Below are 22,517 nucleotides of genomic sequence, written 5' to 3'. Positions count from 1 at the left end.
ACACGTCATGTGCTCCAGCCCCTGACCATCCTGGTGGCTCTCCACTGGACTCGCTCAAGTTTATCAAGTTTTTCTTGCCCTGGAGAGCCCCAAACTACACACAGTTGCCCAGCTGTGGTCTAATGAAGAATAATTGCTTCTCTTGACCTACCGGCTACGGGCATGGTGCTACAGCCCAGGATGCTACCAGACTCCCTTGCTACCAAGGCGTACTGCTCATCTGCATTTAGCATAGAGTTGCCCAGGACTCCTGGGTCCTCAGCAGAGCTGTTACCCAGCCAGCCACTGCCCAGAGCAGTTTAGTCCATCCCAGCCGCTACATCTGGCCTTGCTGATCTTCCAGAGGTTCTTGCCAGTCTGTCGTCACTCCTCCAGCCTGTCCAGGTCCCTCTGAATGTAAGCCCTGACCTCAAGCAGAGCAGCTTGCCTGTGGACTTGATAAGGGTGACTTCTGTCTCCTCCGCAGGCTATTGATAAGGCTATGGAACAGGACAGGTCCCAGGATGGGCCTGGGAGGAGCTCCCCTTGCAGCCAACCATCAGGGTGGGTATGAACCATTAATCCCCACCCTCTGAGCCTGATGATCCAGTTTTTTACCCACCTAGAAGTGTCCCTGTCTAGACTCTAATGTCCCAACTGGACACAACGATGCCATGTGAGAATGTGTCAAAAACCTTGCTAGAGTCAAGGCAGATGCTCCCATCATCCAGATACGTACTCATATCATCACAGATGGCAATCGGGTTGGTCAAGCATGATTCGCTCTTGGTAAATCCATGTTGGCCACTCCCAACCACCTTTGTGTCATCCACGTCCACAGAAATGGCTTCCAAGAGAACTTGCTCCACCATCAAGGTAATGCTGACCAACTTTAACTCCCTAGAGCTGTGGGCAGATTGCTTTTCCCTTGACTGCCACCCTTGCAGATGCCACCATACTTCTGCTCAAGCCACCCTCAGCATGGCACTCCCTTGAGTAGCCTCTTCCTTCCCAACCCGATCATTTCTTGCCTACACCCTCACTCGCCTTCTATTTAAAAAAAACTGGCAAAGCCTGTACCTCTGCAAGAACCAAGCTGAAGACCAAAAGAGGCATCGGGAGACATATTTAAATCAAGATGAGCACTAGTTCATCACAACTTGAGACAGCTGGCAAGACTATACGGAGCCCATCTCTCCACAGCAGCAAGGCTGTACATTGTACCAGAGACACACGCCACATCTTCCTCCATGTGTTCTTCCTTCCACGAAAAGGAGACAAAACCATGGGTGGGGTTGGTGCAACCATAACTTTAGCAATATCCCTTTCTCTTTTGTAGGTGGACAAACAGCTGAAGCAAAACCCTTACGCAAGACAGTGTGTTTTAAGTGCTTTCAATGTATTTCCCTTTCCTCCAGCTTCTGTTGGGAGGCTAAGCAGGACTAAGGCTCTGTACCCAAATCCCAGTCCTGTTTAAATTGTACTATATGATGTACTTAAGTCAATTTACTTAGCTTGCTGGGCCCATTTATTTTACCAGAAGCAACCTAACCTTCCCCTAAAATTAAAAATGGCTGTAACTCAGGTTCTGAATTTGCCCCTAAAGTCAGTTCAGCTAAACCAAACTAAAAGCCCTACAATTCTGGATGGCAGCAGTCAAGCAGGTGTTTAATATGGTCCAACCAATGCACCAAAAATGAATTCAAATCAGTGCTGAGCATCTTCACATTCATGCAGATGATGAAATTATTGCAGATACGCCAAGACATCCTCACAGCACGCCGTCTGCTCGGCAGAAGCTGCCTGTACACGCTTCACGCCACCATGTGCCCTTGATATTGTGACTTTTAGGGCTTTGCCACATTTACGACAGCAGTACAGCTGTACAGGTGTATTGTGTCCAGCTCTGGGGTCCCCAGCACAAGACAGACATGGACCTGTTGGAGCGGGTCCAGAGGAGGCCACAGAAGTGGTCCAAGGGCTGGAACCCCTCTGCTATGGAGAAAGGCTGAGAGAGCTGGGGTTGTTCAGCCTGGAGAAGAGAAGGCTCCGGGGAGACCTTCTTGTGGCCTTTCAATACTTAAAGGGGGCTGATAAGAAAGATGGGGACAGAGTTTTTAGCAGGGCCTATAGAGATAGGACAAGGGGTAATGGTTTTAAACTGAAAGAGGGGAGATTCAGACTAGATCTAAGGAAGAAATTTTTTATGCTGAGGGTGGTGAAACCCTGGCCCAGGTTGCCCAGGGACGTGGTTGATGCCCCATCCCTGGAAACATCCAAGGTCAGGTTGGACGGGGCTCTGAGCAACCTGCTCGAGTTGAAGATGTCCCTGCCCATGGCAGGGGGGTTGGACTAGATGACCTTTAAAGGTCCTTTCCAACCCAGACTATTTGATGATTCTACAATTCTATGATTTGCATTAGACTAACATGCAACAAAAATGCTATATGCATTATGCTAAATGCAAGCAGAATGGTTATTCCTCAATAAATGTCAATCTGAATGTTTATCCCAGAAAAAGGAGGCCTTGTAACATGTTAGTCTACTCTGAGAGATGATAAACATCAACACGGTCTTCTTACTGCAATGGGAAGAGATCTCCCCACTAACCCCAGATCTCCGTGGCTCTTCAAGGCAGCCTGAGGCTGCAGCTCAGAAATATTGACTTGCAGATGCTGGAGCTATTCCAGAACAACCTCGTGCAGCGACAAGCCTGGCGCTCATACCAGAACAGGCTGCAGAAAAACAAGTCTTGCTCTTGCATCTCCAGCCCATGTTGCCTGCACCAGGCATGTGACGCACCGTGTACCAAGAGCTGGAGGGTGCTCACAAGCCTGACAGTTACTCCTGAGTGCTACGCTGTCCTGACCGAGGGAATTAAGACAGCTTAATAAGGGGAAAAAAGAAAAATCAAATTCAAATGGCACAAGATGAACACACCCTCTGGCTCCCATCCTCCTGCACCAACCCCCACATCACCTGCCCAAATGCAGTTGGGACCCAGGACTCTGGGCTAATCCCCTACTTGACTAATGGGATCTTATATGAGCCTAATTACGCCGGATCCAGATTCCAAAACCGATTGCCAAATGTCTTTTATGACAATCGCTAAGTCAGATGCCTGCGCGAGGTTTTCAACGTGCTACTGAGATACAGCAGATGCTAAAAACTCCCAACATTTGCCATCTGGTGAGGCTGCACTGCTTCATCTCAGCACACGCAGGGCACGTGCACTGCAAGGTCCATCGTCTCCGGTACTTGCAACGCCCACGTTTCCCCGGCACGATGCTGACCCTCGGTGGGCACAAAAAGGAGCTGTGAACCTCAAAACTGCAGGGAGCATCAGGAGCAGGAGCACCAACACCAATCCCGGAGCATGAAATGCCAGTAGCTTCTTTTGTACCGCAGTGACGTACGAGAAGGAGCAGCGCATCTGGAGGAGCGGCACATCTGGAGGAGCGGCACAGCTGGAGCTGCCTCTCACCTCCTGCCTCACTTGGAGCCGGCGGCGTTTGCAAAAGGCAGCTTTGCATTTTTTCCCGGTGGAAGCCCTCTGCAGCGTGGACCTTCACCCAGCTGGGGCGGAGGACGCTTCAAAGGTGATTTTCCATTAATACCCTAAACTGTGGATTGCAAAGGCTCCGGCATAAACACAAGTTTGCTTCTGGCAGTTTTAGCATGGGAACCTCTGGCAGAACAGCAACCATCTAATAAATTAGAAAAAAATAAATCAAGCATTTTTCTTTTCCCCCCAAAATAGGAAGTGGCACCATTTCACAGCGGCTTGGAGAGTGGCATTGCTTTTATTTTTAAAATAAGGGAAAGTGACTGGACTGAAATAGCACAGCTCGATGGCAAAGCCAGGAATAGAAATGAAATCCCAGCGCCTAATCCTCTGTTCTAATCACTGGCCTGTAAAGCTTCATACTCTTAATTACAGCCACTGCTTCTAATAAAAGTTAAAAGATGTTTTTCTTTGCAGTTATGTAAACTTTATTTTGGGTCTGATGATCTACGTAAGCACTTGGCTGCATTAGACAAATATCCGTCTAATCCGGAGTCCTGTTTTGCAGTGGGTAGCGGAGAATTCAAGGAAAGGATATTAAAAAGAAACAGGACCGAGCGCTTCGTCCCTGATTTCATCTTCCACCCTGGCTTAGAGCAAGAAATGCAAGACATGAACATTTTTCTCTAAAATATTTGAGAGTAGTATGAGGAGGGGGGTTAAATCTTGAGATGCTGTTAGCTTTATACTGGAAATGCATTTTCCACTCACTGTCATCTCCAAATAGCCACGTACGTTTTCAGATGGTTCATCACCCAAGAGCTTGGCTCGCATCGTTATCATTTTGACTGCAATAAGCGTGCAGGACAAGAGCACGGTGAGCGAATGGAAATTAATGAAGGAGCCCGTGACACCTGTTGAGCCCAGAAGATGAGTTTCTGAACGGCATCATGTTAAACTTCTCATCTGGTGCAAAACACACCCAGCCAGGTTGGGCGAGACCCGGCATGGCCGGCACCCAAGTGCCTGTGGCACTGGCAGAGGGGAAAGAAAAATTGAAGCCAAAAGAAGGCGAGTGAGACAGTCTCCCAGCCGGGGCAAATCACATATCCAGACAAAATGGGGCTGCTGAGAAATCGCAACCGGAGAAGAAGGATGTCCTGAAAAGATGTCTGTCGTGCTCCGGCTGACCAAGGGCATCGCTGCTTCCTGCCGGGCAATGCCCCATCCCTGGAAACATCCAAGGTCAGGCTGAATGGGGCTCTGAGCAACCTGCTCTAGTTGAAGATGTCACTGCTCATGGCAGGGGGGTTGGACTAGATGACCTTCAAAGGTCCCTTGCAACCCAAACCATTCAATGATTCTATGAACTTCTCTAGACCCCTGGCCAATGGAGCCAACACCAACCACGAAGCCCACCTAGAAGTGGCTCAATACTTGAGTTTCTCTAACAAGGTGAGCAGAAGCGAGGTGGGTGCTGGTCTCTTCTCCCAAGTAACAAGTGATAGGACAAGAGGAAACAGCCTCAAGTTGCGCCAGGGGAGGTTTAGTTTGGATATTAGGAAAAATTTCTTCACCGAAAGGGTTATCAAGCATTGGAACAGGCTGCCCAGGGAAGTGGTTGGGTCACCATCCCTGGAGGTATTTAAAAGACGTGTAGATGTGGTGCTTAGGGACATGGTTTAGTGGTGGACTTGGCAGTGCTAGGTTAAGTTGGACTCGATGATCTTAAAGGTCTTTTCCAACCTAAATGATTCTATGATTCTAAGCATCTGTGAAACCATTAAATCTTCTCTCAACACTTAAGAGAAGGCGGCAATTGTTGGCGACCTACAGTAGGTGATCACAACAGGTCATTCACTTACAGGGGCTCAAGACCCAACAGCCACATGGAAACCCAGCAGCAGAAATGCAGGTTAACCCAACTGACTTCCATGATCCTCATGACCTGCTTAGAGGCACCGCGAGAAACGTAAATAAAGGCATGAACAGAATAGAATATTTCCATTAGAAGGGACCTACAACGATCAGCTAGTCCAACTGAGTTGCTCTTTGACCATCTATGCTCGTTAGGAGAAATCCACGGTGATGCCAAGCATCAGCAGATGAGAATCTCAACTGGAGAGCAAAAGTGCTGGGCTTTTGTCATGATATGGGTGGGAATGACCCCAGCTAAGTCGATACCATGGGATAACATAAGACAAAAAGATGTTGGAAGACAGTGAATTTGGGAGCTTGGCTTTCTGTGCAGCCTCTGTGCGATGCGCAATCTGCTTGCAGCATGTGAAAGCGATGGAGAAAGACGCATGACCTGGAAAGTGATTTCCTGCAGAGAGCTCTTGGCTTTAATTACAGTCCAGAGCCCATTCCCACCCTGCCTCCCATGCCGCAGATGAAGCTGCCTGTCTCCCCTCAACCCTGATGGTTCCAATTAGCATCCTTCCCAGCATCATGCCTGACAAGGTTTGAGAGAGTTAGGATCTCATGGAACCAGCAGAAGAGTATGAAGCCGGGGGACTGCCTGGTAATCATTAAACCAAAAACCTTCAGAGCAACTCAGCTGTGATGGATTCAGCTGTTTGAAATGGGCTGCCTGAAGGCTGTCGGGTGGAAAAAGGAGTTTGAGCCCGAGCCCTGCTTACTTGGATACTGGACTATCCCATGTCCTGAGGACATGAATCCTTTTATTGGGCAAGGCGTGTCCAACAGAAGGTGAAAATGGGAAGCGAGAGGACACAGGAGAGCAAGGCAAACATGCGCTGCACCTAGTAGTAAAACCACCTCGACCTTCTTCCGCACTCTGTCGTGGAGGCCAAAGCAACAGCAGTTTGGAGCAGGTCTATCTAAAAGCCCTCGAGGTGGCCCTGGAAGCCCATGCCGTGGTCTGGTGGTGCACCCCAGCAGCGGGTCAAGGCTGTGGTCAAAGCATTAAAGGTCACCACCTCGGATCTCGCTGAGTTTGTTTGATAAGGTGGAATCCCACATCTGCTGAAAAATAACCCAGTGACCTCCTCTGCAAGGCTTACGGGGGAGGAGGGAAGAAGGAAACGGGCATGGCGAGGGAAACAGCAGGGATGTGGCTGTTCTGCTACAGGCAGCAAATAAGAGGGAAAAAAAAATCTCCATTTCAGTAATACCTACAGTTTCCTCAAACGTTCCCTCCCCCAGCCTGGCAGCATCCCTGTACCAGCGAGCGGGACTCCTCTGAGCCTGCTCCAAGGGGCAGGCAGAGCCCGTGCTGGATCTCCCGGCCATCGGAGCCAGGGGAGACCTTGGTCCCCCGACCTCCTGCTCCGCCCGCTGGCTGTACGCACAAATGCTTGCACAAAACAGCCCGCAGATAAAACACCAGGAGGAAAAGGATTTGCAGTGGTATGCCGTGGCCTGGGTATGGGATGACGTCCCTGCAGCGCTGGGGACTGGCAGGGTAGAGGGCTTCTGGACCATCCTCTTCGCCCTTCAGTGACGGGAGGGACGATGCAGCTATCTAGGGCTGATCTAGATCAGTGTAATGCAGCCTATCCGATGCGGTAACAGCAACCGGGGAGCAGACTCCAGGCTTCAACAAATTCCTCTTATTTTTTTGTCCCTGTAGTGGAGCAAAAACTTCATCGAATCATCGAATGATTTGGGTTGAAAGGGACCTTCAATGATCATCTGGTCCAACCCCCCTGCCATGACCAGGGACATCTCCCACCAGATCAGGTTGCTCAAAGCCCCATCCATCCTGACCTTGAACACTTCCAATGATGGGACATCCACAACTTCTCTGGGCAACCTGGTCCAGTGTCCCACCACACTCATCATAAAAAATTTCTTCCTTCTGTCCCATCTAAACCTACAGTCTTTCAGTTTATAACTGTTGCGCCTTGTCCTGGTAAAATCTCTCCATCTTTCTTATCAGCCCCCTTTAAGTACTGAAAGGCCACAAGAAGGTCTCCCCAGAGCCTTCTCTTCTCCAGGCTGAACAACCCCAGCTCTCTCAGCCTTTCTCCATAGCAGAGGGGTTCCAGCCCTCGGACCTTCACCCAGAAGAAGCTCCTGACTCCAGGCCTTCACTCCAAGAGTCAGTCAGGAGCACATATCAGAAAGAAGCGGGTCGACACAGCCAACAAGAACCCAGCACATCCTTTGGAAAACTCTTCCCATGGTTAGTTATCTCAGCATTAAATATTGGCCAAGCTCTGTGGACTTAACCCATAAAAATATTGTTTAAGCCATGGCTGCCCCTGTTCCAACCTTGGGATATTGGCAGTACCAGGATGGCCACTTCTAGATGAACGCAGCACGGAAGTGTAAAGGACACCAAATGCTGTTTCAGAACAAGTCCTTCCACGATAGGCATGCAGAGGAGAAGGCTGTGTTTGCAGAAGTCACCTTGGCCGCTTGCAGAGGGTTTTCTAGACCTCAAGAACGGCTGCTCGGGAAGCAGAGACGTTGAGTCCTCTGATACCAGCAGATGGAGAAGGCAACAAGGAGCAGAGCTGATTTATTGCCACTTTCAGAAATGCCAGAGTGGTGTTCCTGGAGCTACATGGGTTTTATATGTATCCTCCACACTCCTTCTCTGCGGGAAGCCCTCAGCACTTGGGTTCATCAGCTGGAAGGGGACAAGTGGCACCCGAGCTGCCCACTCCAGCAGTGATGGTCACATCCCTCCTCTGTCCGAGCTGCCCATGCCACCTCATCGAAACACCCCTTCTCTGACCTCAAAGCAGAACAGTTTGGCACGTTGTAGTTTTTAAGAGATCGCAACCCAGAAGAAAGCCCACCCCACAAACCCTGCGTGAACCTGCGCTGAGGCCAGGTCCACGTGAGGGCTCACAGCCTGTGGAACCACTGGCAGCTTTGTGTCCTGGGTGGAGCGCTCCTAAATCGAGGAGAACCACTTGCTCTTGGTGGTGGTGATGCAGCAGGCTTGTGCTCCCCTTCCCACCACGTAGCTGGTCTGCTGGTGTGATGTTGACCCAGCTGCAGGGGAAGAGTTCCTCGACACCCAAGCCCTGAGATGGAAAGGAAATGCCCCATGTAGCCAGCACCCACAGCATCCTCACGAACTGACCTGCCACCAGGCATGGAGATGTCATCCAGCTGGGAAAATCCAACCTTTGGGTGAAGAAATGCTCTGAATTTCATGCATTACACTACTGCTGGAGGCAAGACGTTGGGAAAGAAGGTCTTTGGGATCTGCTCGATGCTGCAGCCTTGCTGTACAGCTCTGTGAAGCAACCCCTGGTCTTTCCTCGGTTTCTCTTCACAGTGGAGGCTTGTTTTGGAGGAGGGCTGGGAATCTCTGCAGGGACCTGGAAAATCCCCGTGCAGCAGATGCTGCAGAGACTTATGTCATTGATCCACCTGTGCTCCAAACCCGAGCACGGCAGGTCTTCCCAATGCCTTCAGAAAAAGGATATAAATTGAGAGAATTGCAAACAAAATTGTGGTTTTGTGGTTTGTTCACATGAGGCACAGCAAAACAGCTCCCCAGACGCTCCAAACACACATTTTCTAGGTTTGAGCCATCTTTTAAATTGCAGAGCTGCTTTTTTTTGGGCTTTTGTAGTCAGAAAATGGCTGCTGCCTGCACCAGGGAGAAGAGTTTGTGTTTTACAGCTGTGCATTTACCTGCAGCCTCCCCGCTCTGCCCCAGACACCCGACAGGACCGATTACCATCATGCCTCAACCCCAGACAGCCCTGCTGCATCCCGGGGATTGGTTTGTAAGGGAATACCCCTCAGCTATTTCAGCTCAGCTACACTTAATCCAGGAAGATTTAAAAGTGCTGCATTTCATCTTCTCCAATATCACACCAGGCTTCAGAACTGGGGTGAGACCTGCAAGAAAAGTGCAAGTCTTGAGAAATAACTTGGGGACAATTTCACAGCAGATGGGACTTCGGTAAAGAACCCCTATTCTTAAAGAGTCCTGCGTGGTGGTCCAAGGAAAGCTCTTCTGATGGTCAGAGAAGGTCCACCTGCTTGTCCTTCAAGCCTCCACTTGTCACCCCTCCCTGGTGAAGCAGGGGCAGAGATGCTGCCCGCTGGTGGCACAGCCAAGTCCTCCGAGAGTGACCGCATGAGCTCCTCCGAGCAGGTCCTCTCTACACCCTCGAAGCTTTCTCCAAGGATTTTGAGCAACGGGAAGACTCTGCACGGACCAATAACCACAGACACTTTCAGACAGCATAGAAAAACCCAGTGACCTGACATAAAACCCAGCCGACGTGCCGGCTGCAGCCTGCTCAGAGATTTCACAGCTGTCATGTTATGCTTTGTAGAAAAGTTACCGTTTTAAGACAAGCAAGGCAAAGTCTAGGGCGAGACAGCATAAGCAAGAAATTCCTGCTGGGAAGCACTCTACCTTTGCTGACCACCAAGACAAACCTGCTATTGAGATCCCGAAGATGAGCAGACGCCAGCTCACCAAGTTGAGACAACACAGCAGTGCTTCCTACCGCGGTCTCAGGAGCCGGATCCAGCTGCTGATTACAGCTACGTGCAAATCCCATCTCACGACAGCAGCGTAAGGCAAGTCCAGCGAGACCCAAGCGCTTGGCAGCAGCACATTCCCTGCGGATGCAGGGGCTGATGGCATCCCTGACCTGCACACGTGTGATGGGACCAGCCCCAACTTGGTCCACTGCTGCACTTAGGACATGAGGAACGGACTTGGAGCAGCCTCCACCATCTCCTACCAAACTAGATGCTCTGGTTCCTAAATCCACCCATCACGGCAGGGTGTGGGGCACCTCTGAGTGCAAACTCCAATGAGATCAGTTGCTCAAGACTTGCCCACTTCCCCTGACCTCCCTTTTAAGACCAGACAATTTCAGCAGGGAAACGCTTAGCCAGAAACTTTGTTGAAATGACTATAAGACTTAATGTTATGAAACTTGGAGCAGGAGGTTCCACCAGATGACCTCCAGAGCTCCCTTCCAGCCTTGGTTCTTCATGGAGACAAAACCAAGCACTGGCAAAACATCTTTTTAAATTGTCCTACCAAGGAGACTTCAACCATGTCTCTGGTTGAAGGTGATTACTCAACCTGCCCCACACCACCCCGTTTTCTAGATCCTCCACCCCCTCCCCAGCCTCACAAATAATCCCCTTCCATTTCCTCCTTTTGATGCAAATGAAATATTTCCAGTCGTCATCTCCAACACACCATGTGATACCCAGGTCCATCCTCATCTTAGGGTTGGTAGGGTTGAGGCTCAGAAACACCAACCGTCCCATGCAGAGGTGACCCCAAATAATTGCCCCACCCGATATTGCACTTATCGGCCCCATCTCAGGGTCCCTCCTTGGCTGCCCATGCACAACAAGGCTCAGGTGCAACTCTGGGTGCTGAGAGATCAGTGGTCCCAGGAGGGATCTCCAACACCCTTGAGCCCTGCAAGCGCTTGAGCAGCACCCAGCAGGTCTGGCCTTGCCAAAATCAGCCCTCTAAGGTCATCCCATCCCTGGATTGCCCCATCCCTGGAAACGTTCAGGGTCAGGTTGGACGGGGCTCTGAGCAACCTGATTGAGTTAAAGATGTCCCTGCTCGTGGCAGGGCGGTTGGACTAGATGACCTTCAAAGGTCCCTTCCAACCCAAACCATTCAATGATTCTATGGTCCCTACAGCAAAGGGCTGCAGCAGTGCTCTTCATTGAGGAAGACTGAAATAAAGCAGTTTGACCCTCACCTCCCATGGCTAGCGTTTATACACCCACCAGGTCAAAGCCATCGCTTCAGTGGGCAGCCAGCCACGCAGCATCAGAGATGCCACCGAAAGCAGGGCTGGAGGTGTCTTGAAAGATCACGTAAGTTCAAGATCTGGCTCGCTATCAGTCAAAATTTCACCTCTGCTCACGCAGGGCATCCACGGTGGTATACATTTTAATGCTTACAAGCAAAAGATGAGGGTAAAATTAAAAAAGCTTTGTCCACAGGATCACTGAGAGCCAGCAACTGTCTGACCTCCACCGAGTGGCTTCTATTCGTGCCTCAGGTATGGTACGTATGGTACGTACGTATGGAGGCATGGTATGTACTGCCTCCTTCTGCAGAAGCTTTCATGTCTTCGGGTATTTTAAGCCTCACAAGAAATGCCTGGTTCATCCGTGCTGTAATGCTCCTTGCCTGAAGCAGCTTTCCTAAGTTTTAAGACTCAGACAGGTACAGAAACAAGTATATTCTACAGAAATAGATATTTTTTTGGCTTCTGTCTGGAAGTTGCTCGAGGTCAGAAACCAACACTGAAATGCAGAGATACCCTGAATGCTGAGAAGCTCGAGGCACAAATGCCTGAACTGGCTCTGCCCTTTGCAGCTGCTATCACCGCAATCAAAAATCAATTTTTAATTTGCACAGCTCATGTTCGGCTTATCTGTCCTGGGTCTGAGAGCATCAGCTACTTCTGGAGATGAAATCTCTGCATCCCTGGAAGCTTTCCTGCAGATCGGCATAAGCAAGCCCTCCTTCTTCATCTGTGCTTCGCTATAGAAATCAGAGCTGGATAAAACCTCCTCTGGTCATCCAGCTACAGGCCATCCCCGGGGCCGAGGAGCAAACGCTCCATCACAGCATCCCTGGCAGTTGCCTCCCGCAGCGCGCAGAGCCTGCACGCCAGCCTGTGCTTTACCCACTTCCACAGCCATTCCACGTGGATTTAACCATTTAGCTGCCCGCAATATGCTGCTGCTACACCAATGTTTCTGCAGCTTCCCATCCACTCCATCCACTGGACATCTACCAGGCTCATCCACATCTACCAGGCTCAACCACGTCTCCCCTTTCAACCCACAGCATCTCCCCTTCCCTTGAGTCAGCTGCAGCAAACACCATCCCATTTCTGGTGGGAATAAGGTTGTTTTTGCAGCCAGACCTCCCTCGTGGCAAGAGCTGCGAGGATGCCCGGCAGCGACAGACCACGCGGCAGCATCCTCACCCCCTCCAAGGGTTCCTCGACGTTCGGAAATCTCTCCCTTAATGGGTCCCAGTAACCTTGAGGTCTCAGCAAAGCTTTCCAGGCTTTCCAGCGTGCCCAGTCCAGTTGCCCAGAGAGGAAGGTCACGGTTTGGCTGAGCTGAAGGGACAACACCGTTGTGTCACCTCCAGGGATGCAGGTGGAAACTGTCCACTGAGCAGGAATATCTGCTCCCTCTAGTGGCATCTGTTTTTTAATTTTTATTTTATTTTTAAAGCTAGGAGACCTGGTATTCGCTCTGTGCCAGCTCCCGGCAAGGCCAAGGCTACGAATTGCCAGGGCTGAAAGGTCACACAGCCCTCCAGCAGCCAGGAGCAAACCGACCCCATGGCTAGCTTCCTCTCCTCCACCAGCAAAGCCAGAAGAAGGTTTCCACGGGTTAAGCCTTTCTATTTGAGAGCTCAGGTGCAGTCCTCCCTCCTCCCACCCTACCCAGCAGCTTTGCATCCCATAATACACCTGCCTAGCCCAAGCACTGGAAAAGGAGAGAGAATGTGTGGGTGGAGGACAGGAAGGATTAGTGATCTGCAGTGTCCACACTAGCTTCTGCGGTCCAGCATGCAAGCGCTATGGGGAATGGACCTTCCCCCAGGAAGCCACTGATCCTGCACGTGTTCCTGCAGCAAAGCCCAGGAAGATTAAAACTCACCCACTTGATTGCTGTTAACCCTTAACGCTGCTTTGGGAACAAGCTCCTGCTTCACCAACCCTCTCCTGGGCTGCATCCAGAGCAGCGTGGCCAGCAGGTCGAGGGAGGGGATTCTGCCCCTCTACTCCGATGTCCTGAGACCCCCCTGGAGCACTGCGTCCAGCTCTGGGGTCCCCAGCACAAGACAGACATGGACCTGTTGGAGCGGGTCCAGAGGAGGCCACGGAAATGGTCCGAGGGCTGGAACACCTCTGCTATGGAGAAAGGCTGAGAGCCGGGGTTGTTCAGCCTGGAGAAGAGAAGGCTCCGGGGAGACCTTCTTGTGGCCTTTCAGTACTTAAAGGGGGCTGATAAGAAAGATGGGGACAGAGTTTTTAGCAGGGCCTGTAGCAATAGGACAAGGGGGAATGGTTTTAAACTAAAAGAGGGGAGATTCAGACTAGATCTAAGGAAGAAATTGTTTATGCTGAGGGTGGTGAAACCCTGGCCCAGGTTGCCCAGGGACGTGGTAGATGCCTCATCCCTGGAAACATCCAAGGTCAGGTTGGACGGGGCTCTGAGCAACCTGCTTGAGTTGAAGATGTCCCTGTTCCTTGCAGGGGGGTTGGACTGCATGACCTTCAAAGGTCCCTTCCAACCCAAACCATTCCATGATTCTATGGTTATATGATTCACAAAGCTCTGGAGTGGGTGCAACGGGCTGCTACCCATGGGAGCACCGAGGACCATGCCTTTCCCCAACCTCCAGGTTCCTCCTGGAGCTGCTGTGAGGTCTGGAGAAGACTTAGTGATGGGGAGTTTAAAAAAAGAGAGAGAAAACAATGTTCCCATGGGCAACTGGGACCAGTTCAGCCCAAAGGCTGGGTGCACTGAGCAGCTCGTTTGCCAGCCATGAGACGAGCTGTTGGCCGTCCCCACCAGGGAGAAGTGGAAAGTCCATGCCAGGTGCTCGCTGCATAAAAAATGGAGCTGCAGGAGTAAAACACCTGAGAAAGAAAGGGAGTCCCTGAGCCCAGCCTGCTGCAACACGGAGCGTTCCCCTGAGGGGAGCATGTTATGAAACTGCAATCCTAGAAACAAAACCCAATGATTCTGGTCTGCACACCCCAAAACAGGCTCCAACAGTGGTTGCTCCCGTTCCTTGTGCCCAGGATGACTTCCCCTGCCCATCCAAACTCAGGCATGGGAGATGAGATCCCTCCAAGTGAGGGCAAGTGCTGGGAACCCCTCCGGCCATGATGCAGGCAGCAACTCATTTATTCCTCTTGATGCTTGGCATCGTCTACGCAGAGTGCAAGAAGGACACGTGCCTGGACAGGGCACATGCAGGAAGGCAATAAACCACCTGCAGCTCAGCAGCATCGAGCTGGATGGAAGAAGGAGGAATTGGGCAACCCAGAGGGTGGTGGGGAGGTGAACCTGGGTGGGATGGAGGTGTAGGGCAGCGAAGCAGAGTTACGGATCTGGGCAAGGAAAGCGTTTGGCGCTGGGAGGGAGGAGATGGGAGGGAGAGGAGATCTTTGCTCACACGTGGGCCAGCCAGCACGACAACAGGGCCCTGGGAGAAAGGACAAGCGGTTTCAGCCCAACTCCAAAGCCTGCCTGGAGACCCTTGGTCTTTATCCTGAAACTCTCCAAGAAAGGTGTTATTTTGCCATACCTTTGCAATGCCCAGCACAAAGGGGTGGGAGAAATATATTCTCCATCTTAGCTACAGTCAAACGAAGCAAGACACGGGGCGGGCAGGAGGGTTATGGCTATTCTGGATGCTAGTAGTTTTGTTTGACAAAGCATTCTCACTCTGGAGGGAATCTGTATTCCCCACAGCTGAGGATTTAGTGTTGCCAGATGCAGCCTGCACAAGCGGTCTCTGATGGACGATGTTACCTGAGACCACAAGCTGGAAGTAGGGGGTGACAGTAGGCTGCTGCCTGTAGCAGGTCATAGAATCACGGAATGGTTTGGGTTGGAAGGGACCTTTGAAGGTCATCTAGTCCAACCCCCCTGCCATGGGCAGGGACATCTTCAACTCGAGCAGGTTGCTCAGAGCCCCGTCCAACCTGACCTTGAATGTTTCCAGGGATGCGGCATCTACCACCTCTCTGGGCAACCTGGGCCAGGGTTTCACCACCCTCAGCGTAAACAATTTCTTCCTTAGATCTAGTCTGAATCTCCCCTCTTTCAGTTTAAAACCATTCCCCCTTGTCCTATCGAAGGTCAGAGCTTGGTATTTTTGGGGATGGGCAAGCAAAGACTGGCTTAAATAGCCAGCAGCATACCCTGAACGAACCCAGCTAGACCTGGCCACCGTGGGCAGCCGTGTCTGCCACCCAGCATCCTTGTAATTGAAAATCAAAACTATCTACCTCTCCAAACAGCACCTGCCTTGCGAGGAAAGATGCCATCCCCACATTCAGCGATTTTATCAGAGGATCTTCCAAAAGCTCGGGGAGATTAAGCCTACCCTCACGGGCTAGACGCGCGGAGGCAAGGCTGCGTCTGAGGTCCCACATGAAAGCACTTGCTGAGCTGGGAGTTCCTGTTCCCATCCTGCGTGGCCATGAGATCACCCAGCCTCAGTTTCTGTGCGCCAGCTGTAAGGAAGCAGAACTAGTTGCGAGCAGAAATTGCGCTGCTGATGGCTTGCCAGTGACACTGTTCGGTTATTAACATTGTAAGAGGCATCGTTGAAGAAAATACAAATATATTAAGTAATGAACCGCCTGATTTGCAGCTTGCAAGCCATAAAAGCATGAAACAAAGCGCACAGAGCAGCAATGCAGACGTCTCAGTACGTTGTCCATATGCAGCTGGACCTCAGAAACTGAGCACTAACTCACTGTTCAGTTTGAAGCTTCTCCTTTACAAGAGAAATCATCTCTGCTAGGAGCTTCACAGACCAGCGGGATAACCCATGGTTGCAGCATGAATCATGCTGCCTTATTAGGGAGATCTTATCCAGGGAAATAATTTAAAACCACGCTGCTCTCTAAAACCATGTATTTCAGAGGACAAGAAATTATTTCTCTTATGTACCTTTCCGAAGGGAACATCTAAGTTGCCTCTAACAAGGAGAAACACCTTTCACAGGTGCTTATACCTCTTCCTCCTACGACTGTTTTACGGAGGAGCAAACCCGCTCTCTAAGACTTGGTGCGCAGACCCATGAGCAATCTAGCTAGAGGGGCCGTCCATAAAATACCTTTACACAACAGAAATAAAGAGCTGCAGGACAAGGGCTCTGCTCTCTGCTCTTCCACAGCGCTGGGAGACTATGAGGGTATCTGAACTTGCAATTTTATTGCACCAACCCATCACCGAGCTCAGTCGCACGCGTCTGTGATGTGCCGGCAAGAGACAGCTTTGCTTTTACCTTTCCGTTTCTTCTTTCACTACTGCATACTGGGTTGACTGACGGCTTGACCTCTGATCCTGCACCTTCTCGCTGCCCTCCAGCTCCTGCTCCAGGGAGGAGCTGGTGCTGCCCTCCCTGCTGACATTGCTGCTCCTCCCAGGGCTGTTCTCCGTGGAAGCCCTCGGCGACTCCGTGTTCTGCTTCAGGGTCTGCAGCTTGGCCAGAGGGATGATATCGCAGTTCTGTGGCCGGTGCCACACTGTCCTCTGCGTGGTGGCATTGTAGTAGTAGAAACGGGAGGTGTTGGGGTCAAAGAGCTCCCACCACTGGTTTTCATTCGTGCGTTTGATCCGCACCCCGGCGGGAGGGTCCCACACACACTCCCCCGTGATGAGGTTAGCGTACATGCGCTCCCGGGTTCGAGGCTCGATGATTTCCACCCATTCCAGCCTGAAGGAGAACAAACAGAGAGAGAGAGACTTCAACTAGAAGATCTTTAAAGGTCCCTTCCAACCCAAACCATTCTGTGATTCTATGATTCAATGCTTGCGGCAAGCGCTCGCAGTGTCTGGGGAGGCAGGATGAAGAAGAAGAGCAGCTTGGGTGAGGACAGCAACTCTTTCTTCCTCCCCCATCGACGCCGAGTCCGCAGCACTATTTACACTAAATACAGTATTTGCAAAGGGCTGCAAACCAGGCCCTGCTTTTCAGCTCCCAGGGAAATTCAGCAAGTCTGCAAGCCAGCTAAAACACACACCCGGGTTACAGCACCCCAGCATTCACCCCGGCTCACGGCTTCCACCCCGAGCCCTCTGCATTTTACAGTCTGAACTGTTTGGGGCACAGACCCGGCGGCTGCAGCGTGCTCGGCGCAACGTCGGCGGTGAAGGGCAGGGGGGAGGCGAGAGATGGAGGGACAGAGCCCAGCTGGAGGCACCAACCTGGTGACGAACCTACTTCTTCTGCAAGACCACCCCGGAGCTCTGCGCTGCCGTCCAGACAACCACGCCTGGCAGCATTTGTCCATGCAAGACTGGCAGACGATGGCTTCAACCCCCTTCAGCCCAGTTGGAGCAGCGCTGCTCCCTGGCATGAATCCTGGTGTGCCGGCGCCGGGCTCCTGCACAGCTCTGCCAACATCCCTTCCCTCCGTCTCGATTTCAACACCGGGCAAAGGCGCCAGCTCTGTGGCATGCACGTCCCACCTCCGGCACCTTCCCCAAACCACCCGCCCCGACACACCTCGACTCAGCGATAACCACAGGCTGCATCAACACCGAAACCCAACAGTGGGAGGGATGGAGCCAGTGAGGAACAAACAGACCGGACCATGTCCTGGGCTCCATGCAGAGGAATAGGATAGGATAGGATAGGATAGGATAGGATAGGATAGGATAGGACAGGACAGGACAGGACAGGATAGAAGGGAAGGGAAGGGAAGGGAAGGGAAGGGAAGGGAAGGGAAGGGAAGGGAAGGGAAGGGAAGGGAAGGGAAGGGAAGAGAAGAGAAGAGAAGAGAAGAGAAGAGAAGAGAAGAGAAGAGAAGAGAAGAGAAGAGAAGAGAAGAGAAGAGAAGAGAAGAGAAGAGAAGAGAAGAGAAGAGAAGAGAAGAGAATGGAATAGAGTATTTTCAGTTGGACCTACAGTGATCATCCAGTCCAACTGCCTGACCACTCCAGGGCTGACCAAAAGTTGAAGCATGTTATTAAGGGCATTGTCCAAATGCCTCTTAAACACTGACACGCTTGGGGCATTGACCACCTCTCGAGGAAGCCTGTTCCAGGGTTTGACCACCCTCTTGGTAAAGAAATGCTTCCTAATGTCCAGTCTGAACCTCCCCTGATGCAGCTTTGAGCCATTCCCACGTGTCCTACCACTGGGTACCAGGGAGAAGAGATCAGCTACATGCATCAGCTACCCTCCCCGTACACATTTATTGAATTAGGAGTCAGTCTCACATTGGTCTCTGCATAGAGTATGGAGCTCATCACCAAAATATGGAGCAGAAAATGAGGTTTAACCTTCCTCCCATTGCCCCATCCCCTGCTGAGCTAAGGACCAGGCACCATCAGCCCAACACGGTGACCCTGCTCACTCAGAAAACACAGCAAAGGCGGGTATTGAAATCACAAAGCAGTAAACGGAGCTTAGAAATGCAAAAGAGAATTAAAAGAAGTCGTAATCCCAAAGAACCGACCATTTAACCAATTTTTCAGATTACCCCAAACACTGCAGGTGTCACCTTTTCCTGATCCGGGGATACCTGAAGCTCACAGGCAGCCGCATCTTATTCAAATTCTTCATTTTTGTGTGGGCTTATGTAAAAAGATACAAGGTATGTTCGTATTAACTAAAATTTCTTACTTAGAATTTGTCCTTGTCTGCATTTATAAGTCTGTTAAGAAAGGTATAGAAATAGATAAGGAAAAAAAAAAAAAAGCCCCCAGCGTGCTAAGCGAAGCTTATCAAACTAGGTGGCATTTAAAACTGACACATTCAGTGAGTCAGACAAGTGACGGATCGCATCTCGCCGCCTTTTACTGGGAGCGAGTCCCCTGTGGGATTTTCAGAAATGCCCAATTTGCTCAAGCACTTGCAAGAAAAAAAAGTCCTCGGGAGGGCACTTCCCTGCCCCCGGGCAGCCAGAGACGCTGGCAGCCTGGCCCCAAGCCCTCCGGCTGGTCCAGCTCATCTTCCAACGCGATTTAAACCGCTGGATAGAAAAAAAGGAGCGGGCTTTTCAGGTGCCAGAGGTTCCCAGCTTTGCACAAGCATATCTAAATGATGGAAACATCTCCAACTCTTCTTGGCATAGAGAGAAAAAGTTGCAGCTAAGCTTTTCCCTGCAGAACAGAGACTGAAAGCGCTCGGAGAAGTGTAAATCCTATACCATGCCTCGTCTTATTCTGCAGAACTCAGACCTAACGAGAAGCCTTAATGCAGCACGACAGTACAGCTGGCGGCCAACTCAAACGTTGCAGAATTAAATATTTTCTCCAGGTTTGCACTGAAGGCTTTAATGCGGGTCTGAGCATGATGCACCGACCCAGCATTCTCCATTGAAATGATTTTGGCCCTAGATTGACGTCAGCGCTTGGCTCCCAGTTTTAACGCTTCTCTTCGACCACCTTGCTTTAAAACAATCTCCACGGGGTTAAGGGCAGCTGCTTCAGCAGGGCTTTGGATCTTCCTACCAAGAAGATGTTGGGCTATCTGCATTGGGGAGGAATAAAAAATCCTTCATCCAGGGTCCCTCCAGGGTGAAACGAGAGCTCAAGTGCTCCACAGTTATCACAGGGAAGCAAAAATAAAGTAGACTAGACTAGACTAGGATAGGGTAGGGTAGGGTAGACTAGGATAGACTAGACTAGACTAGAGTAGGATAGAATTAGAAGAGAAGAGAAGAGAAGAGAAGAGAAGAGAAGAGAAGAGAAGAGAAGAGAAGAGAAGAGAAGAGAAAAGAAAAAAGAAAAGAAAAGAAAAGAAAAGAAAAGAAAAGAAAAGAAAAGAAAAGAAAAGAAAAGAAAAGAAAAAAGAAAAGAAAAGAAAAGAAAAGAAAAGAAAAGAAAAGAAAAGAAAAGAAAAGAAAAGAAAAGAAAAGAAAAGAAAAGAAAAGAAAAGAAAAGAAAAGAAAAGAAAAGAAAAGAAAAGAAAAGAAAAGAAAAGAAGAGAAAAGAAGAAATAGGATAGGATAGGATAGGATAGGGTAGGATAGGATAGGATAGGATAGGATAGGATAGGATAGGATAGGATAGGATAGGGTAGGATAGGATAGGATAGGATAAAAATAGCCCCATGGGGCCTGAAAAGAGGAAGCTGTGTTTGGACCCCACAGAACTGGATCGTCATGGGCTATAAATCAGCCTGGGTAAAATCCTACAGCACCGTAAAAGACAAAGTTAATATGTTAAGGAAATCTCGGACCTTTTGTTGTAGAGCCCTTAATTTCCTCTTGCTTTTCACTGTGAATTATCAGCTTAATAACGCTGGGAAGTGTCTGGGCTACAGGTTCTCTCTCTCTGTATCATTATTTTCCCCGCTGTTGGAGAAGAAGAAATTTAGGGTTCGCGTTTCTCCTTTCTCCCCAGTCTTTTAATTTACTGGGGTAATTCATCAACTCAAGCAGCTCAATATGCTGCACTTTCGCAAAGCAGAGGATCAATAGCCAAGGGCCACTCTCCTCAGTACTGTGCCGGGCAGCAGAAAGGGAGAACAACAAAAATCTTCCATCAGATACACAAATCCGAGATTCATCTGCCTGGAAGTCAAATAAAATCCACGTGTCTGGAGCGGCTGGACCTGTGGCACAGACAGGGAAGCTGATGTACCCGTGTGATAGCAAATTTGGAGACAGGGCTCCGATAAAAGCTTGTCTTATTCCAAGCCCTATCTTAAGTTTTGCAAGAAGACTCTCCTGTTGCATTTTTTCCCCCAGAAGTGCAAACCTCAGGGCTAAAATTCCTGAGTATTTGCCCAAAATAGGGTCCATGCACAGTATTTCCCAGGTACAAGGCCAGCAGTGGGGATAACAGGTAGGTATGCAACGTGCTGCTGCCGTAGGTTCAGCACAACTAATCTGGGTACCAGATGCAGTCTTGGCCCAGAATTACCATCATTATTTACTGCATCAGCCAAAAAAACTCCTTGATGGGTAGTAGAGAAGTCTGCTGCAAGCTCCGGTAGCCAGACAGACTCAGACCTATCTCACCACAGCACCGTGCAGCGCAGTAATCTAAATTTAAATAGCCCATTGAGTATGGTCCAAGACAGTGCAGACCTTATTGCTGTTGGGTTAAAGGGATTTATAACTGATGCAGGAGAGTGCCCAGGGAGCCTCAGACTCACGGTGCTGTCTAGAAAACCTCCGCCTCATCCTAAAGGAAAGGCTCCAAAAAGCCCTGAGACTCACCCCAAATCCATTTTTTCCCTGCACTGCCCAGAAAAGGAGCCCAGCCGATGCGCTGATTAGATTTCTGAAAATGCAAAGCCAGCTGAAATGAACTCTGGACTTAGTTTAACTTCGTAACCTTATTCAAAAGCCCACGAGAATCGACTGAACTTCAAGTCGCAGATGCCTGATTTTGCTATTTAAGGAGAGGATCCTCACCCTGAGCTTCCCTAGGAAGGAGATTCGGTCCTACAGCAGTGATACTATATATTTCCTCCTCCACCCTAGAGCAATACGGGATCAGAGATGCAGCGAGAAAGCTGGGAGAGAACAAATACTCGCCTCGCCTCGTTGCTGTAGAAACCCTGCAAGGACATCCTGCTGTTCAGGTCCTCCGACTCATCTTTTTCAGCTGTTTCCACCACGCGCCCCATCGGTTTAATTGTCGTGGCACCAGTTGGTGCGTATTTAATGCACGGCAACGCCATCTCCTTGGAAACTCCTTTTTTTTTTTTGGGCTGAACATAGGGAATGCCGAAGGGATGCTCGGGAGATGCTGTTGGTCACCTCCCCATGCAATGAGTGCAAGAGCGTCCTCCTGATGGACCGCGGGCACGCACGGGATGATGAACCTCTCATGCCTGCGAGATTCAGGCTGTGATGATGAACGATGGTTCATAACAACAATCCTGAGGCGTGGGGACCATCAGAAGGCTTACAGCACTCGTGTGGTGATATATGTTGGGTTTTAATGAGCCAAAATTTGTATTATTAAGGTTAATGCGGCGTCAGAGAGCCACAGAGGCTCTTGGGCAACTTGGGTGTTGCTTGCTGAGTGACCCACTGCTCAATATCACCCATGCCTTGCCCAGTCATCACTCTAGAAAGCCACCTCTGTATCCTTCCCAACACCACAGCATTTAACGCCATGAGCCAATCCGATTAGGAGAAGCTTAAATTTCTAAGTATTTTACACTTAAAATGACTCAGAATTTATTGGTAACTGCAGTTACAAGGGGAAAAATAGCTGAGCAAGCATCTTTCTGTATCAGAGAGTAATGGGGTCAGAAGCCCGCATCGATTCGGCGGGCATCTCGTTCAGGAGGAAATGGCTCAGGGCAAGGATCTCCTGTGTAACTGGAGGGGGAAGAAGCTGGAAGGTTTTTTTTTTT

The 22,517-nt window shown here is 50.2% G+C and overlaps 1 protein-coding gene across 4 annotated transcripts in view; it reads right to left on the bottom strand.

Moving 5' to 3' along the window:
- ARHGAP39 (Rho GTPase activating protein 39) overlaps positions 1–22,517 on the bottom strand; it is a 152,031-nt gene that overhangs the window by 50,785 nt on the left and 78,729 nt on the right. For all 4 annotated transcript variants that reach the window (XM_075495405.1, XM_075495402.1, XM_075495404.1 and 1 more), the window contains exon 2: positions 16,476–16,907. In XM_075495405.1, the coding sequence (XP_075351520.1) occupies positions 16,476–16,907 (432 nt within the window). The remainder of the gene's footprint in view (positions 1–16,475; positions 16,908–22,517) is intronic.

The sequence above is a fragment of the Mycteria americana genome, chromosome 2, assembly GCF_035582795.1.
Source record: "Mycteria americana isolate JAX WOST 10 ecotype Jacksonville Zoo and Gardens chromosome 2, USCA_MyAme_1.0, whole genome shotgun sequence".
NCBI classification, from domain to species: Eukaryota; Metazoa; Chordata; class Aves; order Ciconiiformes; family Ciconiidae; genus Mycteria; species Mycteria americana.
Note: the sequence above shows the minus strand (reverse complement) of the source record. Positions and strands in the feature narration are given on the sequence as shown.